A 20,434-nucleotide genomic window follows, 5' to 3' on the forward strand; every position below is an offset into this window, starting at 1 on the left:
TCGTAAAATTTATCTTGAATTAGATATAGTAATCACTGGTTTCCATATTGTTATTAGTCAGTATTGTTATTAGTCAGAGTCTCAGCATTGGAAAACGTATTTAACGGTTTTCACACATAAAGATAAAATTCTTTGTAAGAGCATGTTGAAAGATGTTTGGGTCACATGTCTATTTTAAGTTGTATTTCATTGTTTAGGTCTCACTTTAAGTTTAAAAGTTAAAAATGAAATGCTTCCTCTGCTTGTAACAGTACCATATATATGGTCAGAAGCGAACATGCCCATTGTTTCGTCCTCCAGACCTGTAACTGTTGTTAAGAGTTTGGGAGTAATTCTGGTTCTAGTAATAGACGATTTTTTTAGAGCAGCTTTGAGTCTACTAAAAAATTAGACAGTACAGAGAGTTCCTATATATTCCCTCTCCCTCCACCCCGCAGCTTCCCCTGTTAGCGTCTTGCATTAGTGTGGGACAGTTATCACAGAAAGAACCAGTGTTGAGCCATCATTAGTAACTGAAGTCTGCAGTTTACAGTGGTGTTCGCTTTTTGTGTTGTGCAGGTCTGTGGGGTTTTTTTTACTTGCCTTTCCAACAATGTTACTTTTATTTCCCTGCAGTGTTTTCTTTAGCACATTCAGATGTTATAGTCCAAAATCATGTATCTTTTATTTTCTCTTTGAATACCTTTATAGTTTTTTTCAAAAGAACAGAAAGTGATGTGGTAGCACTGTTCTATATAGAATGAACCTTAGAATCAGTGACGTGCTAGCCCGACTGTCCTTTCTTTCCTTCTTTAGAACCAGCTTCCTTTCCCATTCACTCCTATCAGTGTGTTGAGTTCTGTGGGTTTTGACCGATGCATAATGTGGGAGTAATTCTTTTTCTCTTTGCATATTGTATTGAATAGATATGAAAATAAAGATTTTTAACTGAGAGTTTCAAATCGTACCACATTATACCTATTGTAACTTTAAACCCCAAATTTTTTTAATTTAAAACTGGTTGGTTTTATTTATATATTTTTCTTATATAAAAATGTTTCTCCCACACTTTTCTATTGGAAATTTAGCCCGTTACTTAGGGACAGATGTGCTAGTTTCTTCATCTCTCAGGTCTTTGGGTTTTTATTTCACTCTTGTTTTATAGTTTTCCAGCCAGCAGGAAGCAATGTGCTAACACAGAGACAGATTGTTTGATTTGTCTGTCTGTAGTAAATGGTTTAATGGAGGAAGAAGTTGAAAATAAACATTAAGATGAGATTTTAACTATGAAGTCCTTTGGGATCATGTTTGCTTCTAAATAACTAACCATGACTTTTGGAAACAGATTATGCCCTGTGTTCTTTTAACCCTGCTACTTGTACCCACCATCCCGTCCACCAAACTCCCCTGTTAGTTTAGGTTATATTTCTGTTTTTGTGTGCCAAAACCCGTGGACTTTTGATAAACCTTCTTGATTAATTATAGTCAAATTTATGCTTGGTTCTTCTCACATTAGATGATACGGAAATCCAAGTTGTGGGTGCGTGTTTCTCTCTTTTCATAGGCTATTTTACACTTGAAATTTTAATCTGGTTTTAAACCAGATTAAAGTAAATCCTTAGATAATCTCCTGTTAACGTCTAATAAAATTAAAAAATTTTGAAATCAAGGTATAATCGATTTCAGATAACTAAGTTCAATTTAAGCTTCTCCCCATGTTTCCTATAGGATCTGCTTGTTGGCTTTCTCCCCTGCCTCAGTTACCTTGGGTTCCCCAGGTTGACCTGAGACTTTAGAGCAGTGTTTTCCAAACTATACTTGGTAAAGGACCAGTTTATTGCTCTTTTAAAAAAAAAAAAATTCCAGTCTACCACAGACCACTACTTCTGTGAAATATGATAAAATTAACTATTAGAAAAGTGAAAGGCCTGTCCCTCCAAAAAAATTCAGGGTGCAAGATCCCTGGTCCCGGGCCTAGATGTCACGCAGTATCAAATTATCATAGTTTCTAAACGCTCACTCTTAATTTCTCTGCTTGTTTTGTCACAGACTGGCTTCTTCTGGGAACCACACTTTCAGAGGAGCATGACTGTAGAACAATGATTCTCAGATGTTTTGGCCCAAGAACCCCTTTCACACTTAAAATTCGAGGACTCTAAAAGCTTTTGTTTATAAGAGTTATTATATCTACTACTATTTCTTTTCATTTAGAAATTAAAACTGAGAAAAATTTAAAATGTTTGCTAGTTTATTTTAAAATAACCTATTATATGTTATATCATTAATTACGTTTTTATGAAAAATATTTTCTCAAATAAAAAATTGAGAGCAATGGGTTTTTTACATTTTTGCAAATCTTTAATGTCCGGCTTAAGTGAAGACACTTAATTCTCCTATCTGCTTCTGCATTCATTCTGTTATGTTTTGGTTGAAGAATATGAAGATAACCTGGCCTCACACAGATGTGTAGTTGGAAAAGGGAAAAGAATTTTAATAGCCTTTTCAGATAATTGTGGATCAGTTTCTTTGATCTTACACCAAATGGTGGGTTAGTTGCAACGTGGAATCTGAAATCACATTGATAAACTTTTTGTACTTTGTTACATTAAAATCCATTGGTTCTATCTCGCACTTTGAATGGATTGTTTGCCTTTTGTGATTAACATCATACACTGGCCTTTTAAAAATATTGTATGCATATCTTCCAAATGTTGTCACTTTCCTCTTAGATACTTTTTTAAATCACGTTTGTTAATGTCATCACTGATTTCATCAGAAAATTCTTTGATTATAGGAAAGTTGGAAGGCTCATAGGGGCAGATACTCATTTTCTAGTATTCTCATTTTTCTTGAAAGATCAAATTTTATTATTGGCAACAAATACTGTCAGTTGTTTTCCTTGAAGTGACAGACTTGCTTGTTCATTTTTGAGGAAATATTTGCCAAATTCTCAAATTCAAATATCCATAGTTCTCCTGTCAGTCATTCTCTCCAGTAAAAATGGTGTTCCACATGGCCAGTTCATCTTGCAGTTCCAGCAGTCACAAAAGTTCTTTCCCTCAAGACAACCGTCATGCCTTCAGTGTGGAGGGTGCTTTATACACACTTGCCACTTCATCACATAGAGAGATTTAGTAAAATCAATAATGTTTACTGCTTCATCAAGGACACTAAGTAAAACTGGTCTTGTTTTTCATTAGCTGTTGGTGTGTGGCAGTACTACACTCATTGCCTTCATTTGTGCTGAGGTGCCAGCAGTCTTATCCACCATTGCTCTTGCAGTATTAAGCGCAGAAGGCAGCATCTTGGTAGTATTGTGAAGGCAGCTTTGACCTCACAGAATCCCTGGGATAGTCTCAGTGGCCTCTCCTCCTCCCCAAGGTCTGTGCCACACGCTTGTGTCACTAGAAAAGTAATTTGACCAGCACTTGGCTTTTGAAAATCCAAGAAAATACGTTACATATTTTTTTAAGGAAAAATTATTTATTTATACCCAGATTTGTTTGTAGAAAGGTTTGAAGCCAGTAAAAGTAGTGTAACCAAGGTAACAAATCTAATAATTACCAGAATCCCTAATTTTTTCTCTTAAAATCTGCTTGCTAATTTTAATCATTTTGGGGGTGATTTTTACAGTAACTATTAGTGCCATTGGTAGGGGTTGGATTATATCTTTGGACAATCCAAGAGGTACAAGTTTTAATAGGCATAATACTAGGGAACATGGCTTAGGTCCACGTTTTTGGTGAAGTACACGTAGATGCTTCTGTTCTGAAGTGGCTAATGAGAATTTTTCCTTACAGGTGCCCGGGAATATCACGTCCAGTTTTTTAGCAACCAGCCAGAGAGGGCATGGGTCCATGAGAAGCGGGTACGAGAGTACAAAGGTCACAAGCAGTATGAAGAGCTGCTGGCTGAGGCAGCCAAACAAGCCAGCAATCACTCTGAGAAGCAGAAGGTAACCGACAGCATAGTGGCATCATCGGCCGAATGCGCTTCTTGAAGGGCTTAATAATTTAGCAGAGCTTTTCGTAACTTGAATTCAGACAATTAGAATGATATGTTTTACTCCTCTAAGTTCAATTTTAATAATTTATTATGTGTCAATAAATTTAATCTGTCATGTAAACAGTATTACGATACTATTGAAAACTTTCACCATCTGCTTAATACAGTCTTGGAGTCTGGTCTGAATTGACTTCAAATGCACATAGTCCAGGGGATGCTAGTGAAATGTGGGTTTTGCCGGGGGGTTTTATTCTTTTTCCTACTTCACCATCTTTCCCTAATTCCCCTTTATTCTTAATTAGCAGAATTGTTTTATGAAAGTTAAAGTTTTAAAATATTTAGCGAGCACTTCTGTGTGAGACAGGCACTGTTTTAAGCATTATATTTATTGTATATATATAATAATTAATATATATATTATAATATATAATAGATATATAGATAATATATAATTAATATATATATTAATCCATTTACTCTTCATAACAACTTCAGTGAGGTAGATATTACTATTCCTGTTTCTACAGAGGAAAAAGTTGAGGCACAGAAAGCTTAAGTAGCTGGTTCAACCAAGTTCACACCACAGAGGGAACCAAAGATGTTGGATGAGGCGGTGACTCTATTAGAATTTTGATAATCTGTCAGTTGAGATTTTTAAGCTTAGCTCATTTAGCGTGGGCCTCTTGTGATTCAGAAACGTGTCATAGTTTTACACGAAGCTGCGTATTATCACAGAGGATTTGGATTGATTTTATCAGGACCTAACATTCTGCAGATGTAAATATCTGTGTTCAGTGTACGCTCTTCTGTCTCACGGGTTCATCAGCTAATTTCTGGCTCCCTCTGTCTAACCCTCTGGATCGTTCCTGATTGCTTTGGTCATCTCGCATACCTTTATTCTGAATGTTCTCATCTGTCTTGCCAATCCAGAGTCTTCTGATCAGGCCTGTGGAAACTGTGACTCGGGTTTATTTTTCCTCTCGAACATTCCTGTCTTCTGTCTCGTCCGCTTTCACGTTCCCGGCTCCTGGTCCCTGCGCCCTGCCCCGTGTGCATTCTGGCTCCAGCTGGCCGCGCAGCTTCACCCCCTGGCGCTCCGCCACTTACTTAGCTTTGCTGTGGTCTCTGAGCTTTAGGGTGGCATTTTTAACGGTAGCGTTTTATTGGCCACTGGACGTGATCATTTCTGTAATCTTTCTTCTCCTGCCATCATCATTGCTCGCTTTTTATGAGTTTGGTGTGAGAAGGATGACTGCCTCTTTGAGGGACTCGTCCCGCAGCATGGTCAACAAAGAAGGGTTTACTGTGCAAGAGAGCAGACCTGCAGTCATCCACAGTACCACTGATTCATCAGGGTCTCGGAGTCGGGACATTTCCTTCCTTTGACTGAGGAACCTGAAGCTGTTTATGCATACCTGGAAAGATGAGAAGATCACGTGGGAAACACACATTGGTTTAAAGGTCCCTGTTAGATCCAAGCATGTTCTCAATGCCCGTTTGTCTTTGCTTCCAGATTCGGAAACCCCGGCCTCAGCGAGAACGCGCTCAATGGGACATCGGCATTGCCCACGCAGAGAAAGCGTTGAAAATGACCCGGGAGGAAAGGATAGAACAGTATACTTTTATCTACATTGACAAACAGCCTGAGGAGGCTTTATCCCAAGCAAAAAAGAATGTTGCCTCCAAAGCCGAAGTTAAAAAACCCCGAAGACCGAGATCAGTGCTGAATACTCAGCCAGAACAGACCAGTGCAGGCGAGGCGGCCTCCTCCCTGTCAAGTACTGAAATTCGGAGACATAGCCAGAGGCGGCACACCAGTGCCGAAGAGGAGGACCCACCTCCAGTTAAGATAGCCTGGAAGACGGCAGCAGCAAGGAAATCCTTACCAGCTTCCATCACAATGCACAAAGGGAGCCTGGACTTGCAAAAGTGCAACATGTCTCCAGTTGTGAAAATTGAACAAGTGTTTGCTCTTCAGAATGCTGCCGGAGATGGGAAATTTATCGATCAATTTGTTTATTCAACGAAGGTACCTCCTTTCCTCATGGTTTTTTTTGGGGAACGTGAGTATTTAGTCAGCCATGATATTTAAAAAAACGCCAAACATCACCAGGTGGTAATCTAAATACCCTTTGCATCCACTACATTTGAAATGTACAGTCAGTTTACTCTGTTTAAGATGGGGCAAAAAACACATAGGCAAAAAGGCTTTGTTTTTCTTCTTCTTTTCCCTCTTTTGTAATATCCCCATCTGTGCTAAATTAATCTTGAACTGGGCAGCCAAAATTGAGCTCAGCTCCCTAAAGTCATGGGAAAAAAACTGGGCACTTTGCCTGTTTCTAGTCTGTATGGTTAGTTTTTCTTAGTTGCAAAGCATGCTTCTTACTAAATCATTTCTGTCAGTTATCTGAAGTAACCATTGTGATCATTGTACCTGCCCATCTGTCTGATTGCACCAGCGATTTTGTTAGGCTCGTGTTGGCTTGGGGTGTCTGATGCACGCTGGAGGAATAGCAGAGCTGTGTTTGCTCTGTAACAATGAGCTGAGGCGATAGCTTGGGTAATGGGGTGGAAGTAGCCTCTTCAAACTGAATGCCTCCACCAGCCAGGGTGACCATTTAGGGCACTTACACTTTAGGTTTAAGACTTTAAAGCTCTTTTACAACAGTTGCAATTTTTATTCCATATACCTCTTCACTACCCTCCTAGCCCTTACCACAACTGTGGGCTTGTGAATTGAATTGAGTGGCACCTCATGAGTGTATGCTACTTTTAAAGACTTTTGCACTTTCTTCCTAACATTTTCATATGCACATTAAAATTAAATATAGGTATGCCTCATTAGTGATATATTTTCCTAAAGAAAAGTGTAAGGGTCCTCTGTTAACCTGTTTCTGCCTATAGGTTCAGCTGATTTCAGTAAGGCTAAGCTACTTGGAAAGACCTGTGTTAAGTATCCACTTGGTTCTATTGGTAGCTTTGAATAGCAAATGAATATTTTGCATCTTTTCTGACTGCGAATTGGCTTCATTCTAGGAGCTGGTTTTTATCTGCTTTTGGATGCACAAGAGAAAAATTTGTCACCCTCCTCCAAAGAGTGCTATATGTAAATGAAATCTGAGATAAAACCAATCTTTTAAAAATACGTATACTATATTTATAAATCACTCCTTTATTTCATTGCATTAAAAATACCTAAAAGGAGACAGAACTGTAATTGCCTTCTGTCTGCTCCGAACTGCTTATTGGGTGCACATTTTGGTCACCATGAATGGCATACTTCTGTGTCTAAGGATTTCCTTCTCTTTCAAAGACGTGTTGACATTTTTATGTGTAGTGGTTACTTTACCAAGTGAAAATGGCTTGAGTTCTCTACTGTGATGTGGGTAAAGGGAGAGACTGTTCAGACCAGAAAGTATTTTGGTTTTGGCAGAAGATTCGGTGATACAGGTTCATTTTTTAGTGATACTCATCTTCTGGATTTAGCAAATAGTTTTTTTTCCCCCGCATAATCTTACTGTACATTTTAGAATACATCCTGATGACTTAATAAAATTGTTCTGATAATGGCTAAGATAATACATTAACTGCAATCAAAGACCCTATAAAATTCAAGCACATTATGATCATCTTAAGCTGTCTTTATAAGCCAGTGATGTCATTTACCTGGTAATCACCTATTTTTTAATTTGGCTTATTTTGAAGGGAATTGGTAACAAAACGGAAATAAGTGTCAGGGGACAAGACAGACTTATAATTTCTACACCAAACCAGAGAAATGAAAAGGCAACTCAGAGTATGTCATCTCCGGAAGCAGCATCTGGTCCTGCAGGTGGGTGTGACAGAAGAGGACCTCGATCCACTTGAGAGGCCTTGGTTCTGTTCTGCTGTCACATGGCAGCTATGTTCCTAAGAAACCTTTAGTTATCAAAATCAAATTATATTTAAAAAATCATACTATAAAAGCAATTATTTCAATGGGAAAGGATGGTTTAGGAGCTAGAGAACTTTATTCATAGTAACAATAACAGTTATTTTTCCTACAGGAATTTCAATAATAGGAGGGTTCTATAGTGAAAAGAATATAGTTGTAAAATCTGTGCATATGTGAGTAGATGTACCATCTGACAACCTCTCTCATGAGAATGACACCTTTACTTCTCCAGCACTGTTAACACCCTTGCCGTTTCCTCCTTTACCCGCTCTCGGTCGCAGGTTAGTGGATGTCCACGCTCTTTCTGTTGTTCTGAGGTGTGCTGTGTTGGGGGCTGAAGGGCCCCGGGCCTAACTCCTTTTATAATCTTCCCTGCTTAACAGATACCATGAATTGAAATCAAGCTAAATTATCCTTGCTTAAAGGAGAAATGCCTGTATTCAGTAAGACTGTGCCTTTGGAAGAGGTAAAAGTCATCTTTATGAAGAGACTGACTTGCCGAGGACCTTACAGCTCCACTGAGTGGAGGGTTTGGCTTGACATGACAGTGTTACTGCGGCACACAGCCATCAAGAAGAGAGATATCACCTAGCTTGGTCATTCGAAATCTTAGGAGAAAGGAGTGTGTTTCACTTTGTTCTTTAAAAAGATTTTTTGGAATCTAAGAAGTGACCAAATGTATTTATTTCCTAGAAAGATTAAAATCTTAAGACCTGAGGTGGTAATCTTGAATCAGAAGTAAGTGAGCCAAACCTGTAACTGAGTGGCGCTAAGGGGTAGATATTTTTGTACGGGAAATTTTGAGTAAAATTCTTATTATTATAAAAGCTAAATGAAAACAGTCATTATTCAGGAAAGAACTTGGGCTAGCTTTCTTAAAAAAAAAAAAAAAAGCGTTGGGGGCTGCAAGACCATCAGAGGTGGTGGCAGAGGACATGGGGCATCTGTTGGACAGGGCACATTAAGCAGAATGCCTTGATCATAAAGTGAGCTGGAAAAGGAAGCTCCATTAAAGTAAGGAGGGAGAGCAGAGGGTGGAGCTCAGCATGCGCAAGGGCCTGGATGCAATCCCCAGTACCTCCATTAAAATAAATGAATGAGTAAACTTAATTACCTCCCCCTCCCAAAATAAATAAGATTCTTACAACACATTAAAAAAAATTTTTTTAATAAGGAGGGAGTAGCAAAGTCCAGAACCAGATTTGACTTGTATCATTTCAGAATACTACATGAGAAGTGAAGTTACAATGTTGAAGCAATGAATAATGAATTAGAAGACTTTGCATTAATTAGCTGTAATTGAAAATGTTTGCTCCCTTCCCTGACTACTGAAAGGATCTTTTGGCCTCAGCTCTCCATAGTTAGGTCTGTCAGTTTTGTCATCTTTCTTTACCCCAAGCTGTTAGTAATTTGTCTGACTGTAAGTGTGAGACTAGGAGGATCATTATTTAAACGTCTCCATTCTTCCAGCTAGGGAGAAAGGAAATTCCTCGCATAATGTTAGATTGCTCTTAAATATTATACCTTTACTTTTAATGGAGCTTGTTTTTTTCTTCCACTCAGCTCCTGAGCATTTTATTTTTATGTTTGTCTTTGCATTTCAAGATATAAGTTCTGCTATGAATTTTCTTCTTTTCCTTTTTTTTTTTAAAGTGAAAGCAAAAGATTATAATTCTTATATCTGGAAAATGCCCAGTTTCTTCCTTAAACAGGCACATGTAATTAGACTGTAAATTAATGTTGGGGCCTCAGTTCAGGAATGAGCGCTCTAAAGCTTTAACCTCGGTTTAAGTTTTGTTACTAGTTGTAGTTGACAAGCATATTTTGTCTTTTTAAATGACCATTTTGCTCCTTGTGAAAATAACTTCAGTAGCTGAAAATTCAGAAAAGAGACCTGATCTCCCTTCAGAAACCAATTGCACCATCATCTCCACGGGTGTTAACTACTTATGGAGAGTTCTTGAGCCTTCTCAGTGCATTTAAGGGACTACAGAAAGTGTGTGGCACTGCTCCATTTCTGTGGTTTGAAGAACTGTATTTGCATTTATGCCAGATTTCTAAACTAGTTTCCGAATCCAGAGATGCTCACTTCCCCTCTCTTAGAACGTAACACAATACTTTTCAGTGGTTTCAAATGTAGTAGAATTTATGTGTTCTTTGGGTAGTTTTCAGAATAATTTTAAGGAGTCACATTGCCTTAATTTCTTTAGCAGATCAGATATCATTTGTGCTTGATGGAACAGTTACATTGTCTCATCCTCAAAACAAGTCAAGTTTGTTTTTTTGTTTGTTTTAAGCAGTTATGTTTTCATTTTCCTCTTTCCTTATAGGTACTTGAATATTGACTATACTAAAATATGACTGTCTGGAATACACAAGTGTCTGTGAGGGTGGGAGGTCTGTTGCCTTAGTAAATTTTTATCAGTGTGAGAATAAAGGACACCTTCGTTTTGTGACTTCTCTGCTGGAAATTAATTAACCACAGCTCAGAAACAGTACATTATTATTAAACAACCTACTCCTTCCCCCCTCCCGCAAAAGTACTGGGAGCCTCCTTTGTTTTGGCTTTGAACAAACGTGAGGGAAGCCATTTACACATAGACAATAACAGCGAAACCAGAAAATACACAGGGGATGTGGAAGGAAGGCTTTATGGAGGTAGCTTCTGCAAGGTGGTTTTTGTCTAGGAAGGACCATTTAGGTGGTCTAGGCACTGGAAAGCTGGGAACAGCTGCACTGAAGGTATCATTCCTCCTCAGGGCCACAGAATGAAATCATTCCTGACAGTATTCTTTCACGTTGTGGCCTTTGGTGCAAGTTTTATCCTTTCCTAGATGGGGTCCATGTGAGTTTTCTGTTTACTGTCAAAAATTTTTACTGTTTAAAAATCTTCATACTTTCTTTTTTTTCACCATTTAACATTAAAAAGCTTGATGATGTGTTTCAACTAGTTTTCCATGAGTAATTATTTCTAAAGTGCATCAAGTCCCTTGATAGTCAAATTACGGTTTTGGTCATATTTTTGTGCCTTTTCTATTTTTTTACTTTTTGGTTGTTAATAACACAACAGCAAAACTTCTATAAGTGCACCCAGCACTGTAAGCATTTTACGTATAGAATTAATTGATCTGTTAAAATGCAAAATATGTAGTCCTGATTGAATTTGGAACCATTAATTCCCAGTGTGAACTGAGAATAAAATCATTTTCAACCATTGCCTCAATCCCTTCAGTTATAGTTACCTAAATGTGTTTATCTGCTTTAAAACTAAACCATGTCTGCTATTTCAGCTTGACTTTATAATTTTAAAAAAATCAATCCTTCTTCATCTGTATAGCGTCATCTTTATGTCCTAGTCTCAACCCATCAGCCTTTACAATTTGATTTGTACAATTTTTTTATGTACTCCCAAGTGTTTAATAGTTTTTTTTAATGATTTATAATTAAAAGACCAAAAGTAATGAGGGGATTTGGTCAAATCTTTCTTACTTAAATGTCAAGGCATCCTCAAATGAGTTGTCTTGTTTTTACATTCCCCTTTTATTTCAGACTTGTAAGTAGGGGCACTAGGACCAGCGATCACCAGCTACCCCATCAAATGAGTTTTTGTTTGTTTAAATTATCTTCTAGGCTCAGCAGAAAAGAAGCAACAAAGAAGATCAATTAGAACTCGTTCTGAATCAGAAAAATCCACTGAGGTTGTGCCAAAGAAGAAGATCAAAAAGGAGCAGGTTGGCTTCCTACATGTAGAGAGTTAAAACATTGTATTTGTAAATGTGGCTCATATTGGTCTCTTAAAAGAAAAGAAGCTTCCCCTACACAGGGTTTCCTTTCTGGACTATCTAGTGATTCTGTCCTGGTGAACCCCAGTGCCCAGTCCTAATACCGCCATCCCTGTGATTCTGCTTCAGGCATTTTCACAGAAAGCGGTCAGGCTTCGGGAGATGCTAAGCCAGTGGTACAAGACTTTTAAAGAATTCCTCACATTTATTTTGAACTTTCTGTTGTGAGCAAAATGATTTCATGTTTTCATGATTTTTATTTGGAACCACCAGTGAGTTCCTTTTTAAAAATTTTTAATTTTTGGTTTAAGCTGCTGGTATGTATTATTTTTATTTTTTAAACACATCAAATTAATTTAACTCTAAGAGTTTTATTTAAGAAATAATCATAGATGATGTGGTTTTTCTGTTGGTGTCACATTTTTTGGAATGTTATTTTCCCAGTGGAATGGCACTCACCTGTTAATGGGTTGTCAGATACACACTAAGTAAAAAAAAAAAAAAAAAAGTATTCTAAATGAAGGGTATTAAACCTGAGTAATCAGTGTCTTCATATACATATTAACATACCTTCTCAAAGAAAATTTTGGAAATCATTACTCCTTTAAATTAAACTCAAAGTCAGAGTTTTTCTTAATTTTTTTAAAGTGAAAGAATATCCAGTTTTACAGCCCAGACAGCTACTATTAAATAAAAAGAACTCTGAAGAGTATTAATTCAATAAGCTTTATATTTTTAAAACTACTTAAGTATGGAAGAATGTGAAGTTTTCAATTTAAATTATCTCCTTCATAATTTTAATCTTCCAAACTTAAAAGGTGACATTGTGGGTGCTCTGTGGTATCATCAAGCTTGTAAAACAGTTTTCTCAGAAATATTTAACTAAAATTTAAGTAAAATACTAATTTTTCATTCATTTATCATAATTAACTTCCAAGCTTAGGAAATTATATTCCAAAAAATCTTTCTAAGCTCTTGCGAATCTGCAGTATTTCTTACCAAAATGAAGATGTGATCTTGCCAGCTGGTTCCCAAATTCAGTCTGTGACCAGTCAGTCTAAAATTAATAAGCATAAGGACAAATTGTTAATGCCACTGTGTTTATAGTTAGTAGTAGAACAATACCAGTGATTGTTTAGAAGATTTTATATTTGTATTACTAATTGTGTCTTAAAAAAGCACTTCTGTTGTATGTTTTTTTACCTGTTGTAAAAAAAATTTTTTTTTAAATTTTAAAAAGCTTAGAACAATCCTTAAATATTTACAATATGTGTTTCAACATCAACATTCATATTTCACCACAACTCAAAGAAACATAAAGTTCAGTTCATTGCTTAAACAGGAAGCATCCTCCAAACAGCATCCTTTCTTTAATTCCAGTGGTTCAGTCCTCAGAGTACCACGCGTTTTCCATACACATTGGCAGAATAACTTCTGATCTCGCTCTCCTAATGTAGGATCAAGACACTGTTCATAAGACACTCGAGAAAGTGCTTTTGCAATATCACAAACTTACTTTCTTAAGTTTGTAGTAGCAGCAAAATTATTGAGCTTCCAGCTGTATGGAGCCCTGTAGCACTCTCTACAGAGAGGGTCCTGATTCCCAGCAACTTAGATGTGAGTGCAGGCGCGGAAAGGCCTTAAAGTGGTGTGAGTTACATTAACCTGAGTATCATAGTAAGTAAAAATTTATCCTAACGTCTTTGGGGCGGTAGGGGTTTATAGCAGCATTGGGGCTGGTTGCAGAAACAACCCCTCTTCTGCCCTCCCGACTCTGAGGAAAGCATTCTCGGTCTCTTCACATACGAGGAATGGTGGGAAAGGTCTTGGCTAGAGAGCGTGTGGCTGTGTGTTGTCACTTGGCATTCAGCACAGGCAGCTAGGATTTAAACCCTCCCTGACCCTGAGACAGAGAACTTTACCCAGAAAATGGGGCCGAGTCCAGATTTCAGATACATTAATCACTCATCATCACTTAGATTGATGGAAGTATTATTTTTTTCCTCTGTTAATGAAGTGAAAAATAAGAATTCCTTATTAATGGTATATTTTTCTCCCCAAACAGGTTGAAACAGTTCCTCAGGCTACAGTGAAGACTGGATTACAAAAAGGTGAGTTCTTACGTTGTTGCTCTACATTTCCTTGATTAAAACCAATTTTAAAGAATTATTTGTACTTCATGTATTTTTGTTTGTCTCTGTAAATCATTGCTGTTGCTCTTCAGTCGATAATTTGTGTGAAATTGAAGTATTCCCCTGTGTTTGTGTGTGTGTGAGCGTGCGCGCATGTGTCTTCTAGAGTTGATCTTATTCTGTGCCTCCGTGTGAAAAGTCTTATTTGTTTTGGTAAATTGGAGAACACCACGTAGACTTGATACTGTTTCCAACTTTTCTCCATAAGATTCTGGGGTTTCACTGGTTTATAAACTAGGGATGTGACGAATCCACTTTTTTTGGTATTCGAGTGAATACCGAATAGTAGCTATTAATGTTTGTCAAACATGGACTATGACAAATCAGACAAGACAACCTGATTGAAAAAAAACCTTGCCACGTTTATTTTTACAGTGCTGTAAAATCTTTTTTTGTAAATTAAAATGATTCATAGCATATTTATGGCCATTATTAGATGACCTTATGCAAAGTCTAATTGCGATATGCACAAAGTTTAAGAAAGCTTAAACTTATATCTGTATTTTCTGTGTGCAATTTGACTACAGTACAAACTCCATAGCATGATTCGTGCGTTTTTGGTGAGATCAGACTGTATTTAATACCCTGTAGTTTACTCTGGGCAAATTGCATTATTTAAAAAAAAAAAAAAAAAAAAAACCAGCCTCTCTGCATTCTCGGGGAGAAGTCTGCAGCGATGGTCTCCGTGGAGATCCTCAGCAGAACTGAACAGCCTCTCGGAGGGAACACTGCTTGGCGGAGCTCCAAGAAAAGACATCGCGATCGCTGCGAGATTAGGAGGCCTGATTGCGTTGTGTTTCCACCATTCCACAGGGTCGGCGGACCGGGGAGTGCAGGGCTCTGTCAGATTCAGTGACAGCTCCGTCTCCGCAGCGATTGAGGAAACTGTGGACTGAGATTCCTGTACAATTTCATCCCAGAAACTCCAGACTTGTAGTCTCCATGCAAGATTTCTTTGTCGGCGGCTCGATAAAACAGTTCCTTTGTTTTCAATTTTGATTTTGCCAATCATCATTATTGGCACTTTCCTGCCTGGTTTCTTCTTCAAGACTCTGAACGATTGCTTTAACATTCAAATGATTTTTTTTTTTTTGGTCTGAGCTGGATGGGTACAGCTTAAATCATGGGTCCAGCCTAAAAACCACCGTTTAACTTACACTGATCAATTTCAACATGGACTGTTTTTTGTTTTTTGTTTTTTGTTTTTCAATAAAGCATCATTAATGCACATCTGCAGGGTTTTGCCAAACAGCCCAAACTGTATACATTACAATCATTAAAAGCTCTTATTTTTTTTTAAAAAAAAAAATATTAGTGCCGTTATCATGGAGAACAGCATGGCGGCTGTCTTTGGCAGTCTGTCGTCTTTCTAGCATTTTCAGAAACTCATCGGAAATGGCGGTACCTGTGTTTCCCTTCGAAAGCCTCTCAGTACAGCACTCCTGTTCCTCTGTTAAAACTCCTTGTTAATCCAGTGATCTTTTAGGCCAAGGAAACATTTTGTGGTGGTGTTCTGGGTCCATACACCAGCAATGAAGGAGATAGATTTGTGTACTTGTGTTTTTTTTTTTTTAAATCAGCGTTCACACGGGCAGGCACCCTCATTTATAGATGTCAGGAAACACTGAGTGAAAACCTTGTAGCGTGGGATGTGGTAACGAGGTTCCAGAATCTGAGCGGTCTAAAGAGGCCCGCAGCCTCCGGCACAGACCGGGGCCACACGCCACGTGCTGCGCGCGCTCAGCCCTGCGGATCTTCATGGCCTCGGGAGACCTGTTCCTCCATGGTCTCTTCTGGACTGCACACTTCCACCATAGCTTGCTGGGCTGATCTAGATGTCTGTTTGTTGTATGGAAATTTTGGGGGCAAAAAAAACATCCAAAACACAAACTGTGGGTTGAAATATTAACCGTCTCCTTGGTTCCTTGGTGTTCACCGTGCCCGACCTGCACATACCATCGCGGCTGTTCTGTGTAGCCTCTACCGCATTAGCCCAAGAGATTGTTGCTTTGTAACTTTTTGCACTATTGTTTTGGCTGGATTTGTATTACACACAGTTTTAAAAAAAAAAAAAATTCCACACTATTCTCTGCCTTTTTTTTTTTTTTTTTCATATTTATTCCTTCCCGAACCAATTCCACGTAGTGGCCTCTCATCCAGCTCTTCGTGATTTGGCTGCACTCGAACGTTGATTGTCTGTTTACAGCCCTCAGCACTGTGCCTCCTTAAATGGCATGACGTATGTAGCTGTACCGCAGCACTTGTAATGGTCACAGTAAATGCCCTTCACCAAGGAAGTCTCAGATGAACAATTGCGAACATCCAGAATCTGTTTGGGGGGCAATAATCAACTGAATGGCAAAATTCGGGGGAAAATGGCACTATCCGTGTACGAATCGAATACAAATCAAAGATTTGTCACATCCCTAATAAAAACAAGATGGAGGTGTCTCTGCGACCATATTTGTAAGCTACACAGTGTGTTGGGTTTTATGTCTTCCCCCTCCAAATTGAATGGTTCTCTGGATCGCTCCAAATCGTATCAGCTGTCCTGCAGTTTTGATAGAATTGGTTTTTAGGTTGGAACTTGGGCTCTATGGCCTGAAAATAGCTTTAGCGCAGGAGCACTGAATTCAATGTTTTAACAGAGCGGTTTGTAAATTAAATCATTACTCATCTTCAGGAAGGTCAGAAGCTTACGAAGTTTTGACTTGTGACTTCAGTTGTTGCAAAGAGAGCCGTGCTTTTTTTTTTTTTCCACACTACAGATGAGTTTGGGGAAAGAAAATATTCTCCCACACATACACACAAAATTGAAAACAACAAACTTTAAGCACTATTTTAGGATTAATTTCGGTGTGTTGTGTTAAGGTGCCAGCGAGATTTCAGATTCCTGTAAACCCCTAAAGAAAAGGAGCCGCGCCTCAACGGACGTAGAAATGGCTAGCTCAGCGTACAGAGACACGTCCGACTCCGACTCCAGGGGACTGAGCGACCTGCAGGTAAGCATGGCCCAGGGTCTGGGCGCAGTGCTGTCCAGCTTTGCAAAACCAATAACCAAGCAATGCTTTGCCTGACTTATTTGGGGAGAGCAAGGAATTAAAAAACAAACAAACAAACTCATAGTAAAGAAATCATTTTGGTTATTTTGTGACTTATGGCTCTTTTAATTTTGCTGATCTCTTACCTAACAGAAGCATAGTGTTTTAATTTTAACAGTTTCTCTCAAAACACCAGACATCTGGTACCCAGGGGTCTTAGAAAGAAAGAAAACAAGAGAATGTACAGTGGTTTATTTGAGCTAGTCTTGCACTGGGATTTTCCTAGCACCTAGTTTTGATGAAATTTTTTGTTTTTCTTAAAAAGGTGTTGTTTTTTTTCCACGTAGGTAGGCTTTGGAAAGCAAGCTGATAGCCCTTCCGCTACCGCAGATGCAGATGCTTCTGATGTGCAGTCCGTGGATTCAAGTTTGTCCAGAAGAGGCACTGGGATGAGTAAGAAGGACGCTGTGTGTCAGGTAGGCACGGGACCTGTCCTGCTGCTCAAAAGAATTGCTAGACTATTCTGCCTCGTGTTGGAGAGGGCAGTGTCTTTCTAAATCATCAGATTCCTTTAAAGTCACAGATCTAAAAGCCATTTCTGTCTCTTTTCTTCCCTGAGTTGAAATTCTTATTATCTACATGCGAGTGCCAGTCTTCATTGTGATGCTGTTATTAATTGGAAGGGAATGGAAGATGGCTGATTTCAAAAACACTTTCTTAAATTGAAGTTGGTGTTACCTTTTTTAATGTATATTGACTCTTTTTTGAAAAATACCACTTTGCCCTGTGAAGAAGTTAAAGTATGCAGATTCCAAAGAAAGAGTAATAAAAGATCAAATATGGCTTTTAAATTTTATACATATTGCACCTAGAAATAGTTATCCGGTTATCCAGGGACCAGCAACATCAGCATTGTCTTATTAGAAATGCAGACTCTTGGGCTCCACCCCGATCTCCTGCATCAGAAACCATGGACCCTGTGAAAAGTGTCTTAACAGGCCCTCCAGTGGTCCTGTGCCTGCTCAAGTTTGAGAACCACTGTTTTTTGCTCTGTTACAGATCTGTGAAAGCTCTGGTGACTCTCTGGTTCCTTGTGAGGGAGAGTGCTGCAAACATTTTCACCTGGAGTGCCTGGGGTTGACATCACTCCCTGATGGAAAGTTCGTCTGCATCGAATGTAAAACTGGTGAGCTTCCGCGGGGAGGGAGGCTCATGCAATGAATGCCCTCATCTCCCAGGACGTCTCCGTCTCTTACCACCTTGACGCAGCTCTTCTCTCCTCTCCCAGAGCTGTTTCAACGAGTTGAGACCATGTGATGAGGCTTTCTAAGATCAGAAGAGTAGTCAGCAATATTGCTGTCAGATTTCTTCCTGCCAGTGCCTTTACCGTAAAATCTATCAAATCATGGAGATACATTTGTGTTTCATTTAAAGAGCTTACAAAGTATGTAGAGTGAATTATTTTTCAGATGGGTTTGAAATTTTTGTGGTTAATAAACTGGTTTAAAACCCTTTGACTTTAATAGACTGGAATACGTGTCCATCACAGACTATAAGCATGGTGATCATATTTTTAATGGAAAGGTGGAGCTACTGAAAATTGTTTTTAAAACATGGGGGTTTTGGAGTCACCATTTATATCTTATCCCCCCATATAAAGATTGCCACCTATCAAAATAATTTACAGAGAAAGAAATAGGCAAGTTTATATTTCTTCTCTGTGTCACCATGATTCTAGTTAAAAGTCATAGAAAGCAGGAAATAGAACTGTTTAACCTGTAACAGTAAATCAAGGGAAAAGTCAACTGGAGGTGGCGTGGTAGTGCTCCTAGGAACCGTGTGTGTTTTTGTGTTTTGGTTTTGCTGTGAGGAACTGTGAGCCGGTTGGGTATCAGGTATTTATGATGCTCTGACCTTACCTTTGACAGCTCATTATTCTCCTACTTCCTTCCCCCCTTGATTTGGATTCTCCTATTTATTTTAGACTCTTTTATTTGTATGCCTCCAAAAAATCATTTGTACATTCTGAATTCCATTATTATTATTATTATTATTTTTACTGAACACTTACTAAATGCCAGGTATGTTTAGTACTAAGCATTTTATCTTCTCACCTCATTTGGTCCTCATAATATTGAGACAGATACTATTATTTCCATTTTACAGAGTGTGAAACTGAGAATTAGAGAGTTTGTATTCCAGCTTTGCTCAGAGTCACAAAGAGCAGATGATGAAACTGGTTTAGGCCCAGGAGGCAGAGCCTGACCCCAGAGTCCTCACTCTTTACCACTGCCTTCTACCACCTTGACTAGTAGGATGGAGATCATATATCATATATCCCCTCTTTCACACACACACACACACACACACACACACACACACACACACACACACACACACACACACACCTATGTACCCTGGCAAAAATCAAGCTTATAGAAGCTGCTTTAAACATATAATTTATCTTTTTCCCTATGTAAAATATCACTTATGACATTTAGACCCTGCAGAAAAACTTTTGAACAATTTGTCAACTGTTAGTCTCAAAGTCAAATGATGTGCACATTGTTTTATTTGGTCTTCAGAATAAGTTTTGAATGTGCAAACATGGAGTGGCATGTACTCCTGTCCCCCCATGTCCCCTACTGTTCCCTTTTTCTAAAGCCCTGTCACTCAGTCATTGATGTAGCCTACCTGGCCTCATTAAGCACTCAGATTTGCAGCCTGTGGCTTAAATTGCTGGTAGGAAGGACCATGTATCTCAATATTAAAATGCTCTTAGGGCTTCTATCCTAAGTCTAGAACTCTGCCAACAAAGGTTAAAGATAATCTAATTTGGTACACATTTATTAGGAAATTTAATAGGGAAATTTGCTTTAAAAACAATTAAGTAAACAAAGTTCCCTTCTAATTTAAAAATTTACTACAAAGCTACAGTAATTAAAACAGTGTGGTACTGATGTAAAGACCATATAAACATATAAACCAATAGAATAGAATAGGGAGCCCAGAAATAAACTCACAGATACAGTCAAATGATTTTTTAACAAGGGTGCAAATACTGTTCAATGAGAAAAGGATAGTCTTTTCAATAAATAGTGCTGGGAAAATTGGATCCACATGCAAAAGAATCCTTACCATATACAAAACACCATATATAAAAATTAATTCAAAATGGATCAAAGACCAAAACACAAGAGCTAAAACTATAAAACTCTGAGAAGAAAATACCAAAAAAAAAAAAAAAAAAAACCCCAAATAACCCAATTCAAAATTGAGCAAAGGACTTATATATAGACAGTTCTCCAAAGAAAATACACAAATGGCCAATAAGACGTGTAAAGATGTTCATTAGTAATCAGGGAAATGCAAATCAAAACCACAGAAGTAATTGTTTTTTAAATTGCTTTTGATTTATTTATTATCACATGAAAATCAGTTTGGTATCAACTTGGTACACTGCCAACATGTTAGGAGTGAAAACTCAGATTCTTCAAACCA

General features: G+C 38.2%; 1 protein-coding gene across 4 annotated transcripts in view; it reads left to right on the forward strand.

The window, feature by feature from the left end:
- Positions 1-20,434, forward strand: part of NSD3 (nuclear receptor binding SET domain protein 3) — a 92,132-nt gene that overhangs the window by 42,769 nt on the left and 28,929 nt on the right. For 3 of the 4 annotated variants that reach the window (XM_032468576.1, XM_032468577.1, XM_032468578.1), the window contains exons 5-12: positions 3,780-3,934; positions 5,498-6,013; positions 7,690-7,816; positions 11,549-11,649; positions 13,766-13,811; positions 16,764-16,894; positions 17,281-17,409; positions 17,993-18,119. In XM_032468576.1, coding sequence (XP_032324467.1) covers positions 3,780-3,934; positions 5,498-6,013; positions 7,690-7,816; positions 11,549-11,649; positions 13,766-13,811; positions 16,764-16,894; positions 17,281-17,409; positions 17,993-18,119 — 1,332 coding nt within the window. Of the gene's footprint in view, positions 1-3,779; positions 3,935-5,497; positions 6,014-7,689; positions 7,817-11,548; positions 11,650-13,765; positions 13,812-14,705; positions 16,342-16,763; positions 16,895-17,280; positions 17,410-17,992; positions 18,120-20,434 lie in introns of those variants that run through there. The other variant, XM_032468579.1, reaches the window with a different exon arrangement.

This window comes from Camelus ferus, chromosome 26 (genome assembly GCF_009834535.1).
Source record: "Camelus ferus isolate YT-003-E chromosome 26, BCGSAC_Cfer_1.0, whole genome shotgun sequence".
NCBI lineage: Eukaryota > Metazoa > Chordata > Mammalia > Artiodactyla > Camelidae > Camelus > Camelus ferus.